This window comes from Toxotes jaculatrix, chromosome 23 (assembly GCF_017976425.1).
Source record: "Toxotes jaculatrix isolate fToxJac2 chromosome 23, fToxJac2.pri, whole genome shotgun sequence".
NCBI lineage: Eukaryota > Metazoa > Chordata > Actinopteri > Toxotidae > Toxotes > Toxotes jaculatrix.
Genome location: NC_054416.1, coordinates 7,777,794 through 7,795,991, shown reverse-complemented (window position 1 = coordinate 7,795,991; position 18,198 = coordinate 7,777,794). Strand labels below are relative to the sequence as shown.

At 39.7% G+C, this 18,198-nt stretch overlaps 1 protein-coding gene across 3 annotated transcripts in view; it reads right to left on the bottom strand.

Moving 5' to 3' along the window:
• LOC121176662 (multiple PDZ domain protein) overlaps positions 1–18,198 on the bottom strand; it is a 42,043-nt gene that overhangs the window by 10,454 nt on the left and 13,391 nt on the right. Inside the window, exons 13-31 of one of the 3 annotated variants that reach the window (XM_041030689.1) lie at positions 18,084–18,163; positions 17,711–17,857; positions 17,154–17,324; positions 16,420–16,605; positions 15,882–16,091; positions 14,639–14,797; positions 14,120–14,272; positions 12,693–13,037; positions 12,225–12,336; positions 10,809–11,007; positions 9,748–9,789; positions 8,328–8,438; positions 7,955–8,035; positions 7,644–7,821; positions 7,343–7,453; positions 2,649–2,711; positions 2,321–2,392; positions 1,361–1,541; positions 198–394 (exon numbers count right to left, since the gene is read on the bottom strand). In XM_041030689.1, the coding sequence (XP_040886623.1) occupies positions 198–394; positions 1,361–1,541; positions 2,321–2,392; positions 2,649–2,711; positions 7,343–7,453; positions 7,644–7,821; positions 7,955–8,035; positions 8,328–8,438; positions 9,748–9,789; positions 10,809–11,007; positions 12,225–12,336; positions 12,693–13,037; positions 14,120–14,272; positions 14,639–14,797; positions 15,882–16,091; positions 16,420–16,605; positions 17,154–17,324; positions 17,711–17,857; positions 18,084–18,163 (2,798 nt within the window). The remainder of the gene's footprint in view (positions 1–197; positions 395–1,360; positions 1,542–2,320; positions 2,393–2,648; positions 2,712–7,342; positions 7,454–7,643; positions 7,822–7,954; positions 8,036–8,327; positions 8,439–9,747; positions 9,790–10,808; positions 11,008–12,224; positions 12,337–12,692; positions 13,038–14,119; positions 14,273–14,638; positions 14,798–15,881; positions 16,092–16,419; positions 16,606–17,153; positions 17,325–17,710; positions 17,858–18,083; positions 18,164–18,198) is intronic. The other 2 variants (XM_041030690.1, XM_041030691.1) reach the window with 2 other exon arrangements.

The window sequence follows — 18,198 nt, the reverse complement described above, 5'->3', positions numbered from 1 at the left end:
AAAAACGTACAGACTTATTGATCAGTTAGACACACTAAGAGTAAACATGTGATACAAAACAGTGATGCCAAAAGTTAAACAAAAAAAACCCAGAAAGGCTTTGATAAAATGTTTTAATCCTAGTTTAACTAGGAGTTTAACTACTAACTACACAAAGTAACTAATTAATTCCTAAATACAGTCAACACACAGCTCACCTCCAGCAGCTCATCCCCCACAACCATACGTCCGTCCCTGCCCGCCGCCCCACTGGGGTCTATTCCCACCACGAACACGCTCATGCGAGAGCGGTCCCTGTTCCCCGCCAGGCTGAGGCCCAAGCCTGTCTTGCCTTTCTCCAGCTCAATCATGTGTAGGACACCTGGGAGGCTGCCATAGCGCTGGATTATGTTCTCTGAAAGAGGCAGATGAAGTCGTGGCAGACATATGTAAGCTGACAGTGCTGTTGAATGGTGCCAGGATTGTCTCGGTCCCGCGGTTCCATATCAGTTCATGTCACGTTGCTTTAAAAAGGGGCAGGTATTTGGGTTTTGTAAGATGCATAGGCACAAAAAGTAAATGGTAAAAGTTTTAAATGTCAGACTGCTGAATTTATTTTTGTCTCAGTCTCACCTTCTGTTTTTTTTTCTCAGTCTTTCCTCTATTGTTCTCACTCAGGTCCCTTTTCTTTCTCTCTCCACCTCTCCTGTCTCTGGTGTGTTAGATAGCTGTTCAAACCAATGGGCTCCTGTTGTTCTGGGCTCCCTGCCACTGTTGAACCATCACTCCTGTACTAATCTCTGCAACTCACCTCCCTGCGCCCAACCTCATCAATCTTATCCCCACAGGATAGGCTCTGTCTCTCCCTGAGACACACAGTTACACACACACGCATATATATATTTTTTCACCACAGTCCCAGGTGTTTGGAGGCTGGAAGTCTGTCCTTTATGCTGGTTGCCTGAGTTGAATGTGACTTGTTCTCCTTGAAGCAGAGGGTACAGTCACCTCAAACATGTGAATCCCTGCACTTTTATTGCAGACTGGATGGATTTACGAGCAGGAAAGACAAACATGTAATTTGGGGGACCTCTAGTGGCAGTTATGTGATAATGCGTGTGATGGCAAACATAAATATACTGTCTGTCTCCATGATTCTGTTTAGGTGAAACTTTCAGGAGTATGTGCTCAAAGACTGGTCACACCAACATTTTTTAATAGTATATATTGCACATATTCGAAACAATACCTAGTTAATTTGTAATAGGCCAATGTGAAATTAAATAAACCAAAGACAAAAATACAACAAAATGTTCATTTTTAACATCGTTCCTAACTGAATATAAAACTGCACATTTAGAAACAGCAAAAGTGAACTCACTCCAGTTGTATCCAAACTCATCCTCCACCTCCTCCTCCTCTTCGTTCTCCTCCTCTGCCTCAGCAGGTCTGCCAGGAATCTCCGTCAGTGTGTCTGTATCAGTCTCTCCCACATGGGGCACCACTGGCAGGGGGAGGACAGTGCTGGTGGGAGATGCCTTTGCTGCTTCACGCTTCGCCGGCTGTCACGCCGCAGATGGAGTTGGAAAATTTATTAGTGAAAAGTACAGAGAAAGAGAGGATTTAACTCAGCAATTAAGTTTGAATCAACTTGATGTGAGCTTTAAAGGGATAGCAAGGCACATGAGAGCCGTTGATGTAATCAACAGAAGCCATATGCTTGGTTTACATTAACAGCTTCAGCACTTTTAGCAGAATATGTTAGTTTTGGGTTGAGAAATAATTTAAACTTATGCAATATGGTTGCACATAGATGCCTCAGGCTAAAAGTAGAATTAGGCTAATAAGCCTATGTCAGCTTCAGCCTTAAATTATGATAAAATTATGCTGTGTAAAGAAAAATACTGAAATGAATTACTTAATTATAATTTATGGAATTATTTGTCATTAGATTTGAACTTATGATCATAATATTCACCCATCAGAAATTCATACATGCACTTACCTGAAAGCCAAGAGCAACATAATCACACTTTTGATTACTATAATGTTGTTTAATAATACAAAGCAGGTTTATAATTGAATTGCGATATCAAGCCAAAAATCTAAAATTTGCTTTTGTCCACCATTAAATTGAGTGTTGATTCTGTTATTTCTGAAAAGGCAAAAAATGCACAAAGGAATTCAGACAGAAGGAAGAGATGTTAGGACATGTACCAGTGTATGAATGTACATCATGTTAGATTATCCGATACATATCCTGTATCATGGTTTATCTACACATCTGTACATGCATACACAGAAAGGAGCAGTGGAAAGCACAACACAGAGACCCACAAACCTTAAATGGGGTAGGAGTGAAAGGGTTAGTTGGGGAGAGGCGGAGGAAAAGTCTACTGTGACTGTCACCCTCCTACAGAGAAGAGACAAAGGGCAACAACTTTAGAAGACAACACATACAGACATGACAGACATATGCCAGGGCTGCGTTTGACAACATATCTTGAGTTCATGGTGAAAGGCTGAGCACCACTGTCTATTGATTTCGATCTGAAACATCCCTGTATTTCAAAGTCGGTTCTTATAGCAGTGAGTGACACTTTCCAAGAGCTGACCGTGAAACAACAACAAATACAACACTGATACGAACTGTCAGTGGAAATACTAACCTTGTCCTTGCTGTCTCTCGTTACAGGTGCAGATCTGTCCTCACTGGAGTCTGTTACCGATGACTGTGGTGTATAAGACGACATGAAGGTAAATCATTGTACTCTTGATCAGATGGTTACAATGAAGAATTTGTAATTATTTGTGTCACGTATAGAAGGCAAATTTATAACATTCACTTCAATGTCACCAGATAGTGAAAGATACTGTATTATTCTGCTGCGTACTACAAAATAGGAATCTCATAAATATTAATAAGTTCATACAAAGTCATAAGTGTTCTGAATGACTAAAACTGGTCTCATGCAGCATATGCTGTATCATGAAAAGCCATCTGTTTATAAATGTTTCTACTGAAGAAAAATCCACAATTCTTAAAATACTGAAAAAAAACTTCCTTCAGCTAACTTGAATGCTTGGCAACACCAGACTAAATGCTGCAGCACACACACATTCGACCATGCCAAAACATTGATGTGTGCTGAGTGAAAAAGCTTGCCCAGCACCACATGTCTATCCAAGCTTGACCATTACTTCCCAATGATCGAGCTTAAAAGGTTTTGCCAGACATTCTGGCATTCTGAAAAAAAAAGATACTGCAGATTATACTTCACATAATAGCAGCATTTGTGTTGACTGCCTTCTGTCTTATCAAGTTGTCTTCTTTATATTAGAAGTGAGACACTTAGGACGATGTTTTTGGGATAATTAGGAAAAATTGTGCCTTCAAAGCCAGAGACAGAAGCCTCTGCTCTGATTTTACTTTTTGTTTGGTGCAGCACAGGGGCAGCAGAAAGCATAGATGGAGAGTTATAAATAAAGGCAAAATACGCTAACAGACGAGGAAGAAGTACAGGCTCAAAAACACATATGCATGCAATCACACATATACACAGAAGAAGAGAGTTTAGCGTAATCATTTCCCTTTCAGACAGCAGAGATTTTCCATGAAGCCTTAAAAATGTTTGGTATCTTCATGGGACTGATGGCTATTGTGATAGTCAGTGAAATACTCTGATGTTGTAAAACTACATGCAGACTGAAACCAAATTTACTGCAAGGCTACACACACACATTTTCATTTGTTTCTTAACTCTTCTAGGGAAGCTCATTGTTAACAATTTGCACAAGTCAATGCAGCACAGTGAAAGACACAACCATACACAAGCAGGAAGACACATGGGGTAGCTTTCTAACCTGAGGGAAGGCAGGTGCTAAGTGGGTTTGATTAGTGCAGCAAAGGCTCGACCCGCGGTGGCTATTTAGCTGCAGAAAGGGCAGGGGCGCCTTCGAAAAGCAACACACAGGATCAACGAGCTGACAACATGACAAATACTTAATATGATGGCTGAGTCTTTGTGACAAAATTGAATCGGAGGCCATCCAGGAGGAAAAAAAAGGGGGAGCTGTATGGAGGACAGAAGCACCTCAGGTTTTATTTAAATGAACTATTAAAGCAAGTGGTTTCCTCCAGGACAGAAGTTTCCTCTGCGTAAAAAAAAATAAATCAGAGTAAAGCCTCTTTCTCTGAAATAGTTTAACAAAATGTTTCAAAGATTCCTCCAGGCTACCTTGAGATTATTCACTGCTTACAAAAGAAGGATTTGAAACTTAAAGGGAAACAGCAGGGATATAGTATTATGCTCTCTAGGTGGCCCCCAGTGGCTACATTTAGAAACGACATTACTGACCTGCCTCGAGCTCTCAGAGATATCATCCAATCAAAACCATATTTTTCAAACGATTCAGTCCATTGTTATGAATTTCAGAGGAGCTGAAACTCAATATCAGTAACTTTATAGTAAATGGGAAAAATGTCGTCCTGTCGGCAGATTATTTTTTTCCCTCTTTGTCTAGCCACAGAGGCACAAACAGTTTCCTTATTTTCTGTTATATTGTTTAGTTGATGACGGGCACCTTTACAAGAGATAGCAATAAAATTTCAATAACTCCTGTTGATAAAGTGCATTGAGAAGCTAGTCTGGATGTGTAGTGAATGCCAGCACTACACACCTTTAGCATTGAGGTTTTCTAAAATACTCTCTATTGCCACAGACAAAATTGATTTTACCACTTGCTGACCCTTTTGATTAAAAGAAAATCGTTGTGGGTCATGCCATTGTTACCGTTTGGATATTCTGTGATTGAAAATAGAATAGGACACCCAGATATTAAAATACGCCTTCAGTTCTTTTTTTTTCTCCCAGAAGGAATCTCCCAATTCTGGTTTGTCAGTATTATGTGCACATCAAAGATGCAGTTAAATAGAAAGACTCTGCTAACAGTGTGAGAAACAGAAAGAAAGGGGAGGCGGGAGAGATAATGCAACAAAGATTAAGTGTAATGGATAGCTGATGCAATAGAATTGAGAGAGACAAAAAGAGAAAGACAGATTACCTGACATGTGCGATGTGGCATGCATGTGAAAGCAGTGGTGTGTTTCTCTACAGCAGGCGATGAAGCTGGGCTATATATTGACTCAGGCTGAGAGCGCAGTGCAGAGGAACACAGATAGAGGTTTAAAGCAACTCATAACGTAGTAGATGTAGTTATAAAAATTAAAAGGAAACATTGGGCTGCTAAGTTAAACTAAATGCTCAACTGGTGTTACCAGTTAGTTGCTAACTTGGCACTGAGTACTGTGGATTTTTAGGGCTATTTTGTTAAAATAGATGTCTGTAAGAATAATACAATATACTTTTAAGAGCCACAGTTTAATACAGTGCCTATAAAGTATTCCCCCCGTTGGATGTTTTCCCCTTTTATTGCTTTTATTAATGGAGTCATGCTCAATATAATTTGGCTTTTTTGACAAGAAGTGAAAAGCGATTTCTACAAAGTAATGTCAATTAATCAAAAATATATAATGTGAAATAAATTATTGAATAATTTTTCAACCCCCTTTAAAGTGAGTGACCTAATTCAACAGAGGTCCAGCCAATTGGTACTAGTAGTCTCACAATTAGTGGAATGGAGATCACCTGAGTGCAGTGGATGTGTCTCAAGTGATTATAGTATAAAGACACCTGTGTCTGGAAGGCCCAGTCACTGGATAGTCAGCATTCCTGGCTACATGAATAGGCCTGTCGCGATAAGCAATAAATCAATTTAATTGAAAAATACATTAAAACGATACATTAAAATGAGCTCAATAATTTTGCCAGCTGCGATAGTTTCTTGTTTCTTGCTTGTTTGTTTTCTCTCTCTCTCTCTCTCTCTCTCTCTCTCTCTCCCAAAGAGTAGACAAAACCGGTGCATCGCTCTCGACTGACCCCTCTCGTTTCCTTAACATAGTGACGAATGAACTCTCGCGTCAGTTGCTTGCCAGCCGCATCGTAGTCTTGTTTCAGAGTGCAGCGTGAGAGCTGCAAGCCAGAGGGAAGTTGGAAGTGGTTTCAAACCCGAATGCTACGTCTGCAGTGTGGGAGCACATTGGGTTTAAGCCAAATGACCGTGGTGGACCACTGAACTTGTGCCAGCCGGTATGTCGCATCTGCTATGAAACCGTAGTAACTAAAAGCGGAAACACAACAAACTTGCATCTGCACCTTAAACATAATCGTCCGGTGCAGTTTTCCCAGCTGGGGGCAAAAAAAACTACGACAGGTGAGCCGTCTCCGTCTTCCCGACAGTCCTCAATCACTGGGGTATTTAATCGACACACAACTGCTGCCCAGGTTCTTCACCAGTCAAAGCTTTATGGGCGAGCAGCAAAGAGAAAGCCACTGTTGAGGAAAACTCATCTGGACTAGAGTTCGCCTAAAGGCATGTGGGAGACTCCAAGGTAAACTGGAAGGAGGTTCTTTGGTCTGATGAGACCAAAAGGAGACTAGATGCTATGGTTGGCTGGTGTAGCTGGACTTGAAAGGAGCTGTTCGTCCCTGATCCCCACAGTTTTGCAAAGAAGAGTGGAGTAAAATTGCAGTGTCCAGATATGCAAGCCTGATTGTGACCTATCCACACAGACTCAGTGCAGCCTAAGGTGATTAATTGACATTACTTTGTAGAAATCTGTTTTCACTTTGACATTTAAGATTTTGTTTTTTTGTAAATTCTTGTCAAAAAAAGCAAAGTTATATTGACCATGATTCCAATAAAAGGGGAAAACATCCAAGGGAGTGAATACTTTCTATAGGCACTGTACATGATTCTGTATTAACACAAACTCTGGCCCCTCTTTGTGTCCTTCTTCTGCATGTGCTACCTTATGAGTTGAGTTACCAGGAATGTTAAGGAAAGCATGTGGGATTATCTCACAGATAACAATACATGAAAGGTGATTGACTATGAAGAGATCTGACACTGAAGCCAAGCCAGCAGAAGCCCCAGCAGGAAACTACTCAGTCATGCATTAGAAGCCTGAGGGCACTTTCAGACAGCAAACGATCCTGTTGATATGGTGATTTTCAATGAGCGTTGTACTTAAAGGTTAAAACTTGCTAATATATTTAACATGCCACGCAGGGTTTGTTGTGGCTGCCATAAAAGATTTGACTTTCTTTCAACATTCAAAAGCAAATTAGATACTACAGGGGATGTATATTGTATTTAAGTTTTTGAAAGTGCCCTAAATGGCCTGTGCAGATACACTTAACTTTTACGTGAGATGAAAAAAAGGTAGAGAGCGAGGAAATGGTGACCTTTCGATTATGAGGTAGTTACTAGCCATTGGTTTGACACTATGATACAGACTCACCCTGGGCCTGTGAATAATACTCTGGACCAAAAAGGAGACAGGGTTGCCTGCCCTGCGTATGGCCTCCACTGCCTCTTCGTGACTAGCATCTCTTAGGTCTACTCCATCCACCTGACAAAGAGAAATCAGGAAAAAAAGAGTCAGCCAGGCACCTGAGACCTCAAGGTGCTTTTTAGTAGTTTTTTATTTCTCTCAAAAACAAATCTGCTGTTTGATTTAAAACCCCCCACAAAATGGTTTCCTGGAACAACCTCAGGTTTACCAATCATGCATCATAGGTCTGTGACTTCATTTCCTTTACCTCAACAATCCTGTCCCCCGTTTTCAGGGTCCCGTTTTGTCCAGCAGGACTGTCTGCCAGGATGTGTTTGATAAAAATTCCCCTCATCACCTCTCCATTACTCAGACGGCTGCCCATCCCTCGGCCTCCGACGATACTGATGCCCAGGGACTTGCCTGGTTCTCTGAACAGCTCCACTCTGATGAAGGTACAACAATCAACACACTAGATGTTTAACCTGAGTGCTGTGACTGCTTTGATTCTGTAAACTGTGTCACGGACATGTTCACAAAAGTAGATTAGAAGCTTAGATGCAGTGTGTAAATACTCACTTCCTGGGTTGGTTCCAGTTGCTGTAAGAGGCACTTTCCTCTCCCTCTCCATCTTCACGCTCAGGGAGGTTAGGGATATCTCTGTATCGATTGTTATGGTAAAAGAAAGTTTGATAAAACTATTTTAAAAAAATGTGTTCATGCGATTGTCAGGGGTTTATTAAAGCCTAATTTTTGTTTACCAATTATTCATGTAAATGTTGCACCAAAAAAGAAGGCTTTGCACAGATACACACCATGTTCTGGTGAAAAACACTAATGCAAACACAACTTTTATTTGTTCACAAGAATCTCAACAGAGCAGCTTTAAATTTCCCTGGTTATCAGTTTAATTACATGACAAAAGTTAGTATGATAGAGTGTAAGAACATACTTTGGAGCTGGAGGTGGAACAGCTGGAGCAGCTTCAGAGAAGACATCGTCTTTAGCCTGCTCTAGGCTGGCCTTGTACTCCTCTAGATACTCTGCTGGAACATATGTAATGCTGAACACGCACAAGCACACACACACATACACATACACACAAGCACAGACACACAAATGCACTCATATGAGTCAAACATTTCTTAAGCCAAACTATTTGGCTTCCTCCATTTTTAGAAAATCCATTACTCACCTTAGTAGCAATCATGGCCCCTACCTATTCACTGAATTCACATGGTAATTTACCAAAAATATAGAACCAGCATTCAAGTGCAAACTGGTATCGAAGCAGTAAAACGACCTCCTTTTTTATTAAACAGAAGAGTGTCTTCTAAATCTGCTCGTTTACATTCAGAGACTTGTTTTTCTCAGCTCCATCAGATTTAACTCTGTGACTCCACTAACACTGAAGTCAGCCTGTTCCTCAGCAAACCATTTCTCACATTAACAGCCTGAGGTGAGATGTCAATGAATTACACTGAATATAGGCTCTTGACATCTGACTGTTCCAAACAGATGTTTACCTTCATAAATGACTGAGCAAATCAAGTCTTCTGTCACACATTGTGTGATGAACATGTGACAAATTTGAAGGGCGTATTATATTTATTCACGAAAAGCTAGCTGACAAAATCTGACACCCACTTAAAGTCCCATCTCCAAACAATTCGTAATGAAGTTGATTCTGAAGGGCACATTAACACATTTCAGTGAAGCTGACAGATCTTCAACAGATGGGTTGATTTGTTTTTTTTTTTTAAACATGACAGCATGTGGACGGAGAGGAAAGTGAATCCCAGAGAAATAATGAAATGGATGAGTCAGTTCATGATGAACATCACAACATGCAGTGAGAGGAATGGGTTAGATTAATATAAACACAGTGAGTTTCAAATGTGAGTTATAAATGGTGTCAGTCATGTTAGTCACAGAAATGAAAGAAAAGACGTTATGCACAAAGTTAAGTACAATAAGTAAGTGATGCAGTCAGTCAAGATTTATCCAGATATTATTTTGGCTATGCATGTTAAGTTTTGTTGCCACGAGACTAATTTTAAATATAAGTTAGTTGATATTGGAGTGCAGTGTGACAGCAAAATAAAAATGTTAATCAATGTATCTGAATGATATTAAAAACAGCATCAACTGAATTTCACATTTAGGTACTGTATTTGATTGTTTTCATGGTTTTTACACTCACTTACTGAATAGAACTGACTATTCAACTGACTCCTATTTTCTTTGTCTGGATAAAACTCTTTAACAGACTGCAGTGAAGCCCGGCAGCAGATGGACAGAATCGGAGGAAGGAAACCAAGATGGCAGCTTCTTGCTGAAACACCACCAGTGTGGAAGTTAGTCATACTCACACATAAAATGGGCACAGATCTTCCTCAGGTGAACAAGCAGATCTAGAATGTGAAGAGTTGGCTTTTATGCACCGAAGCTAACAAACTGCCAAGTTTAGTTCAGCAGAACTTACCACATCCGATTTACCACCATATGACATGTAATAATGGAGTGCAGTTAAGTAACAGAATTATCTTTTTCCTATATTCCCATCCTGTATTCTATACTCACATTCAAAAAAAACAAAAAGCTTCCAAGGCTTAGTTCCTTAGTCAGGCAAGTAACATACAATACAACCATTACATACATTGATGTGTATTGTTTGGAAGATTTGCTGACAAGATATTCTGATGTAACTGAGGTTGGACCTTGAGGTACGATACAAATTGACTTTATATATACCAAACAATAGACAGTTCTCTTACTTTCTGTGGTTATACTGCAGAAATACTAATACAAGCATCTTGGCACCATCATTTTTCAACAGCAAAGAACAAACACAAGACCTTGAAAATAAAATCTCAGTGCTTCTTAAATACCAAGAGAGAATCAAAAATCTGATACACACACAGGATGTCCAAATGCCATAATGATGTTGTTCTTTGTTAACCACTGTTCTTTGAAAACAGTGGTTAACAAATGCAGATTACTAAAGAAGGCATTATGACAATGTACCATTCATAGAAATAACAGTGAACTAAAATCAAATCAGACCAACACAGCTGGGGCAGAGGGGACAATCAAACTAATGTTAAAACTCAAACCTCAAACAAATGAACCCCTAATGGGAAAACTCATTCTTCAGTTCCTGATTTAATAATATTAAATTCATTTTGTTCAGGCAGAGCTCTAAGCATTACATTAAACCTATGTATTGCAGAACACTGACACATTTTTCTTTCAAATTAATACATTGTATTTTCAGCCTTGTATCGAAAAAACACAATTCTAGCATCGGTAGTGTAGCTCATCGCAGTACAGTGGCGCTGCTATCAAACAAATTCAAATAGTACATATCCCCACTTAAATTTGTAGAGTTTCAGTAATGAGGGTGAACGTGTGTACAGCTCTTATCTCTTACCCCAGGTCTGGTCCAATGAGAGAGTGTCTTCGCAGCATGGCACGAGCCTGGGCGTTGGTGAGGTTGGCAGTGGGCTCTCCGTTGATGGCCAGGATGAGGTCACCAACACCGAGACGTCCATCACGGCTAATCGACCCACCGTGGATTATACTGCGGATCAGCATCCCCAGGCCATCTTTCACGGCGCTCACCGTCATACCTTTGAGGTAGATCATAAATATTTGTTACATACCAGTCATAGATTTTGATCAGTGATGATTACAAATACTTCCATAGGTTGTCTCAAGTAAAGAACACAACTCTAGAAATAGCTTCAGCTCTGACCCAAGAAAAAAATCTTCATCTCCTCACAAATAATCCTAGAAACTGCCAAATTTGGTTTTCATATAATCTTCAATAAAGTAACTTCAGAGCATGGCATAATATATCAAGAGACTTGTCTACCTAAAACTTAAAAATAGAAATTCTTTTCGTTATCCAGTTGGGAGACACTGTGGTTGAAGCCTTAGTCAAAATTTCAAACTCCCTTATGAAACAGCGCACTATGCAGGGGTTTTGCAAAAATCATAACATTAATGTGGTCTGTTTCAGAGTGGATTTGGATTTTGAATTGCATTTGATAAAAAGGTACAGTGGAAATTCAAAACCCAAACATACACTGTCTGGTCAAAAATTTTAGAGCACCTCCATTTTTCCAGTTGTTACACAAAGTGTAATGTCTCAGTGTTTTCTGAAATTGAAGCTTAGAGCAAATAGAAAATAAAGAATGAAGAAAGTTCATACCAACACGTGCAGACGTTCCCACAAATGTGCTGCACATGCAGGATGCTTTTCTTTCACCTTCTGTCCTGTTCATGTTTTCTGTGACATTTACATGACTTTTAAGTTTCTGGTGACCTAAACATTTTTTTTTCTTTTACCTCTGGCAGTTTACCACTTACCTTTGAACGATTCAAGGTTATTCACTCGACTTAAACTGCTAAAATTTCAATAAAAACTGGGAAAAAGAGGGTGTTCCAAAAGCTTTTGACTGGTAGTGTATTATGGAGACCATTTTAATCGACCACCAAATAAAGAACTTCAAAGAGTACTAAAAAGCAAAATGAGATACTGCCTTCACAACATCTATTTGTTTTAAAAGTTAAAACTTAGCATTCTCTGAACCAGTAGCAGCCCCATGGGCAGGTTTTGAAATGCAAATACCCTGTATAGCAATGGAATTACCCTTTCAGACTGGAAAACAGCCAAAAATCTTTTCTATCATTTTGCTTCAAATCTGGCATTCACAGAACATTACACAAAAGTAAAGGCCAAATACGCCTTTCAGTCCCACAACCTCATTTACACTTCTGTGAAGGATGAGGAGAAAATAAATAAAAAGAACCAATAAAAGAATGTGAAGAAATTAACACAAACCGAGGCTGGAGTTGCCCTTGACAACTGTGATAGTCCTTTCAAAATTGCTCCCCGAGGTCAGCACTTCCTTGTCACCGTCATCTGCTGATTCCTTCACGCCAGCCTCCTCATCCTTGAGGGTGATAATTCAATACAGTTATTCATGAAAATAAATGAAAATATTAGTGTGGATTCCAAAGAAAGCACAAGTCTCTAGAGAAAAGGTAGTTCCACTGAATTGGCTCTGAAAATGAATATAAAACAAATAAGCTTAGAACTTTGTTTATCTAGTATTTGACAAGAGCCTCATTTGCAACTGGGGAGAGGTTAGATGTTACCTTAAGAAATTCCACTTCAAAAACCAATCACTAAAACTCAATCAGTTATTAGGAATACGTATTGCTCATCATATTTTTCAAGGCATCCTGACTTATTTATTATATATGAAATTTTCCATATTTATGCTTATAATTAGTTACACCATTTTACCTTCATCAAAATCTTTATATCTCCAATATCTCCAAAAGAGATGGGTTGCTCCGTCTGGTAGTGAAGGGACTCCACAGGTGCCTCCTCTACATTAGATCTGGTCCCTATTTCACTGAACGGGCTGTATGAGTTTGAGCCCTCCACTGGTTCTTCTTTGGTCAAGTGCTGAGCCAGGTACTGATCAGAACTGCTTAATATGGCATTAAAAGCTGGAACGTGTCCTCTCAGACTCGGAGGAGTGTAAGAGCCTGACTTCTCTGGTGAGAACACTTGAGTGTTGTCTCCGAGGCCGGGCGGTGTTGTAAAGCAGGGATGCTCATCCAACAAGTCCAGGCGAGCTGTCAGCTGGGGTAAAACAAAGCATAGCAGCTGAATGAACGTTCCCCTCTGTTAGTTAAGACAATTGCCCAGCAGGGGGAATTCATCTTGCTCAGTCGCCATCCTGTCCTCCTTGTAATGAGCCATAGAAAAGCCATCAGTGGCCAGTAGAGAACAGCAGAAATTATTGGTGATCTTGAGAGCAAAATGCACAAAGTGTAGTTTTATGGTAACCACATTTAAGACTTTATTACAACCAGACTGGCTAGTGATGAATCTCAGCAAGGAATTCCCTTTGGGGGCCAGAACAGAAGTATGAGGAAAAGTTAAAATATGCAAATACAGACATAAGAAGTACAGTAAAACAAGAAATAGACAGTTTCATTTTAATAAGGTAGTGCTAGAAATTTGGGATGAACTGGGCTGTGACATCTGCAGGTGTTAAGTATTCTTGGGTAGCCATGCAAAGAAGGGGTCAGGGACAAGGACCTATATAAAAATTATAAAAGATAAAACACAATGACACAATGGCTACCATACATTTAAGTTACAGTTTCTAGTGTTTTTTTTTTTTTTTTCACTGCTTCATTAACAGTGACTTGGAGGCTGACTTTGTGGACTCATGATGCTTATTTGATCTTAAACACCCAGGTGACCTTTATATTGTAGTTCCACAGACAGGTGTGGACCAGAAAGAAAAAAAAATATCCATATTATATTATATCATCCATATACTGTGACCTTTGGTTAAAATGGAAGCACAGATACCCTTAGGAAAACACTCTGAGTGGCCCTTGCTCTTATATCTTGCTGTTCTAGGGGCACCCAGGGCAATAAAAGCAGCCACAACTACAATCCTCATATAACAGCAAAGTCAGTAATGTTGTTACTGCCTTAAAAAAGAAAGGGAAAAAAAACATATCTCATGACATTTTGGCTCCTGATAGCAAAAAACAAAAGAATAATGACTACATGTTTTACAGCTCATTTGGACAAAGGGCAGTTACAGTTGCTGTAACATTTAATGAAATGAGGGAATTATTTCAAGCTGTGCTTCTGTTTTCAGCTATCTTATACTTTATGGTATTAAAGAAAAAATGTTTGCTTACCTTAGGTGTGGATGAGTGCAAGTAATCCAGATCTGCACTACAGCTGCTGCCATGAAGAGCAATCATGGATGCCTGGAAAGTGTCATCCTCTGCCCCAGAGTAAGTATGATCTAACACCTTCTCATCAGATAGGTCTGCTTCACTGGTGTCAATCTGTAATGATGGATGATAATATAACCAACTGGGAAAGAAAACTGGCCTGTATTAATGAGCAATTTGGTAAACTATCCAATCACAGACTGCTGAAATTACCATGCTATTCTATGACTCTAATGTCGCTAATGCTACATTTATCGAACTACAAAATACCACTAATACAACAAATGTTTCCCTTAGTGTCTTCTTGTAATACTGCACATAGAAGCTAACTGTTGCATTATAACAAACAAACAAAAGAACAAACAAACAAACCACTGTTGGTAAATAATTAGACAGAAGCAAATGTAAATCACAATTTGTTTTCCCATTTTTTTTAGGATATTCTGATTGATTTTTCAGTTTTTCCCAAAACTAACTAACCAATGCCGGCTCTGCTCGGTAAACGATGCCCTCAGCCAGATCTTCTTCCTCTCCTTCTTCAACCAAAATACTGTTGAAGTCAAATGAATGGATGGTGGATGATGAAGTTATTTCCTGCTCACCATATGGGTGTGAAGAGTGGGAATATCCACATATTCCCTAGGAAAGTGGAGAAATTCTTTCAGTGTCTCCAGCTTTACGTAATTTGATTTTTGATTTTTTATTTTTTTTTTTAGTGACCAAATCAAGTACAAACAAATTCGTATGGAATGGAAAAAGATGTTAGGAATCATTGAGAATTTTTATACACTAACTACAGAGTTAAATAACGATCTTGGTCTATGCTTTCAAGCTGAGAAATTGCTCCAAATGGCACATTCACAATTTCTTTGTATCAATTGTTAACATAAAAGCTCTGAAACATTTCACATGTATTCTTTAGTAAGAGCTCTTGGTATTGATTTTGTGTAGCATGCAGCTCAGACAGATACTGTATAGGAAAAGCAAGAAGGCATATTGGAGGATTACACTTGTCAGGCTCAGTTTTGAGATTCAATACAGCAAAATACCCCTCAGAGGTACATTCCACGCAGGAGAGTTGGATAACTCCACAGAGGCTTCCTACAGCTCTGTAATCCAGCTAACCTTGGCAGCCCAGAGGTCTCATTGTGTAATCCAGTGGCAGATTCAGTACAAGAGAAATGGAGCGCTAAAGCTGAAAGAATGCAAGCAGTTTTGCAGAGAGAAACATCCCGTACAAAGAGTACAGGTGCCTGGAGCAATGAACATGCCACTGGACGGACCTAATATTTTGACAGGTGCCCCAGTGTGTTTAAATGTACAAGAGGGTCTATGCTCTTGGAAAATTCAATAACATCATAATATGAAACAAAGGGCAGAGAGGGTTTTAGGCTGGTCGCCTCCTCTGAAAGAAAGTGGGTGGAATGCTAAACCATGCAGCCTACCTCCACACTTTTTCCTGCATGAAAAATTCAAGCCCTTGTAAGCTGAACCCTTGTGACTGGTTACTAAGTCGCATGATATAAAGACAGCCTGACTCAAAACCTTGCATACACACAATGATAAATCCCACGCTTAACAGATTTTACAAAAAAATGCCATGTATAAAATCCCCAACAGATATGCATATGCTTGTCCCTTTACCCCCAAAGCAAGTCACATTCTACCCTCTATGTTCAGACCGGTTTAAAGCAAAGAAAAAAGAAAGAATACGACCACTTACAGGCAGTGGTTTGGCGACTCCTATCTGGACTTTGCCGAGCTTTGCCCCCTTCAGGGCCTGGACGGCATCCTCCAGACTGGCGTTCTCCAGGTTGGTGGTGTTAACATACATGAGTCGGTCCCCTGGCAACAGTCTGCCATCCTGTTCAGCCACACCGTTTGGAACCAGGGAACGAATCACGATCACTGTCTTGGCAGGGTCCAGTGGGTCCTGTGGCGGGAAATTCAGTTTATTTTTGTTAGCCTTGTCGAATATGCTGTTTTCCCCCGTGGAAGTATTTTTATTAAGGAGGAGAAACTATAAAATGTTGATGTTTGAAAACAACAGTGTTCCAAAGCATGAAAAATCTCATCTGATTATGGCCTTCAATTGTTAAGTATCTATAATATTATGATATAAACAACATCTAAAAAAATTAAAACTAATACGACACAAACATCTTTGTGTACAACAAGACAAAAAACACGTCTCCTGCCACCACAATATATATGTACAGTTTTTCATTAGACCTTCTATAATTCCCTATAAGAATTCCCACCTGGTAGTCCAAAATGCTGAATCCCAATCCTCCTTCTCCCTTCTCGAGCTCGATATTCTGGATCTCCAGCTCCCACATAGCCAAAGGAGTTCCTATTGCCTCCTCTGTCACATTATCCTGTGTTGCTGCTGCTGCATTCACCTCTGAGTCTTCAGTAACCAGTACGCTGCTCAGGTCTATTTGTTTCTGCAGAGGAAAAGCCCAAAATCTCTATGTAACAGCATGGCTTCCTCACTCGTACTCCCAACCCATAGGCTGCTACCCTCTAGTTGTGTTTCTGGCTCAGGTTTCTGGCAGTAGATAAAAGGGAAATATCTTTGGGATGATAGCCTTAGTACATTATCACAGATAAAGCTGGAGAGATGAAAACCCCATCCCCAAAGGGAAGATGCTTTTGATGTTTCATATATCCAGCAAATGTTGCTGGCTACTGCTGGTGAGGTATTACTTGAATTGGTCTTAATAAACTTTCAGCCTCCCCTGCTTATCACTAAGTCTTAATCCATCGTGGCTGGCAATGTGGAAGGCCAATGGAGCGACTGACAGCCCAGGATAAGCTAATAATGGCTGATGGGTTATAAAGTAGGAGGAACACTTAAAGAGTATCGCTCTCCAATCATATTCCCTTGATTATATGCAGGGGTAAGAAAACATTTTTCATGATACATTACTGCATGTCAAGGAGAAGCAGGGGCTCTCTTACTCTGCTTAGTTAAGCAATGCAAATGTAGTACCTTTAATTGAGGTGTTGAAGACAAAACCTCTGGCTGCGGTTGGACAGCATCCAAATCAGTCTGCAGGTGAGGGGCGGGCCTACAGCATGTCATGTATACACAGAGTGGAAGCTCCCTCAAGATTCTGATGACCTCCTTGTGGGTCTTACCAATCAGAGATATGCCATTCACCTGTGATGTAAAACGTAAATCTTATTTGGGCTGCACCCAGCCACAGATTTTCCTTGTTGACGAGTAAGTTGTTAGTTAAAGCTGCATGTTTATGACATTAATTCAGTTATTTAAATATACATTTTTGGGGGTCATCAGGACATAGTTTGAGTGCCAGAGCTGAGAAAAAAATGTGATGAGTAACATTGTGAGGCAGTGATAAATTATAATACTTAACATGGATGTCTTTTGGCTTATCAGAACCGCTGTCAGTATATCAGTGTAAAATAACTCCCCATAAGCAAATGACTTTTCTAAATACGTTTAACTATTTAAACCTCTGTAAATATTAACCGCAAATGTAATATAAAAACGTCTATACTGTTGGTAGTTGCGTGACCATGTACCTCAAGCAGTTCATCTCCGTTGAACAGCTTGCCACTGCGACCAACAGGTCCCTCAGGCAGAACAGAGCGGATGTAATGATGCCCACTGTTGGCTTCCAGATTTATCCCCAGGCCACTGTTCGCGCTAAACTTCTCCACCTGAGCCACCTGTCATGAAAACAACAAATAACATCTCAGTTAGCATGTGAAAAGTTTTATCTGTAAATACTTTGTTTGAGTGACTCCTATTTGTTTGACAATTAAGGCCATTCTTGCTTTTATGATACCACTTCTTAGTTGTTTACCATTATGAAGCAATTGCCCTGAAACAAAGTTATGGTAAGTATAATTTAATGCATGAGACAGAGGAATTCACTTTGAAAATGAAACTTACCACCGCCTCATTACTTGGACCCAGAATCTCCTGCCATTTCTTCATTAATTCTTCTTCTTCAGAGAGTGTTAACTTCATCCCTTAATATACAAAACAACATAAAATAAAGGCAAAT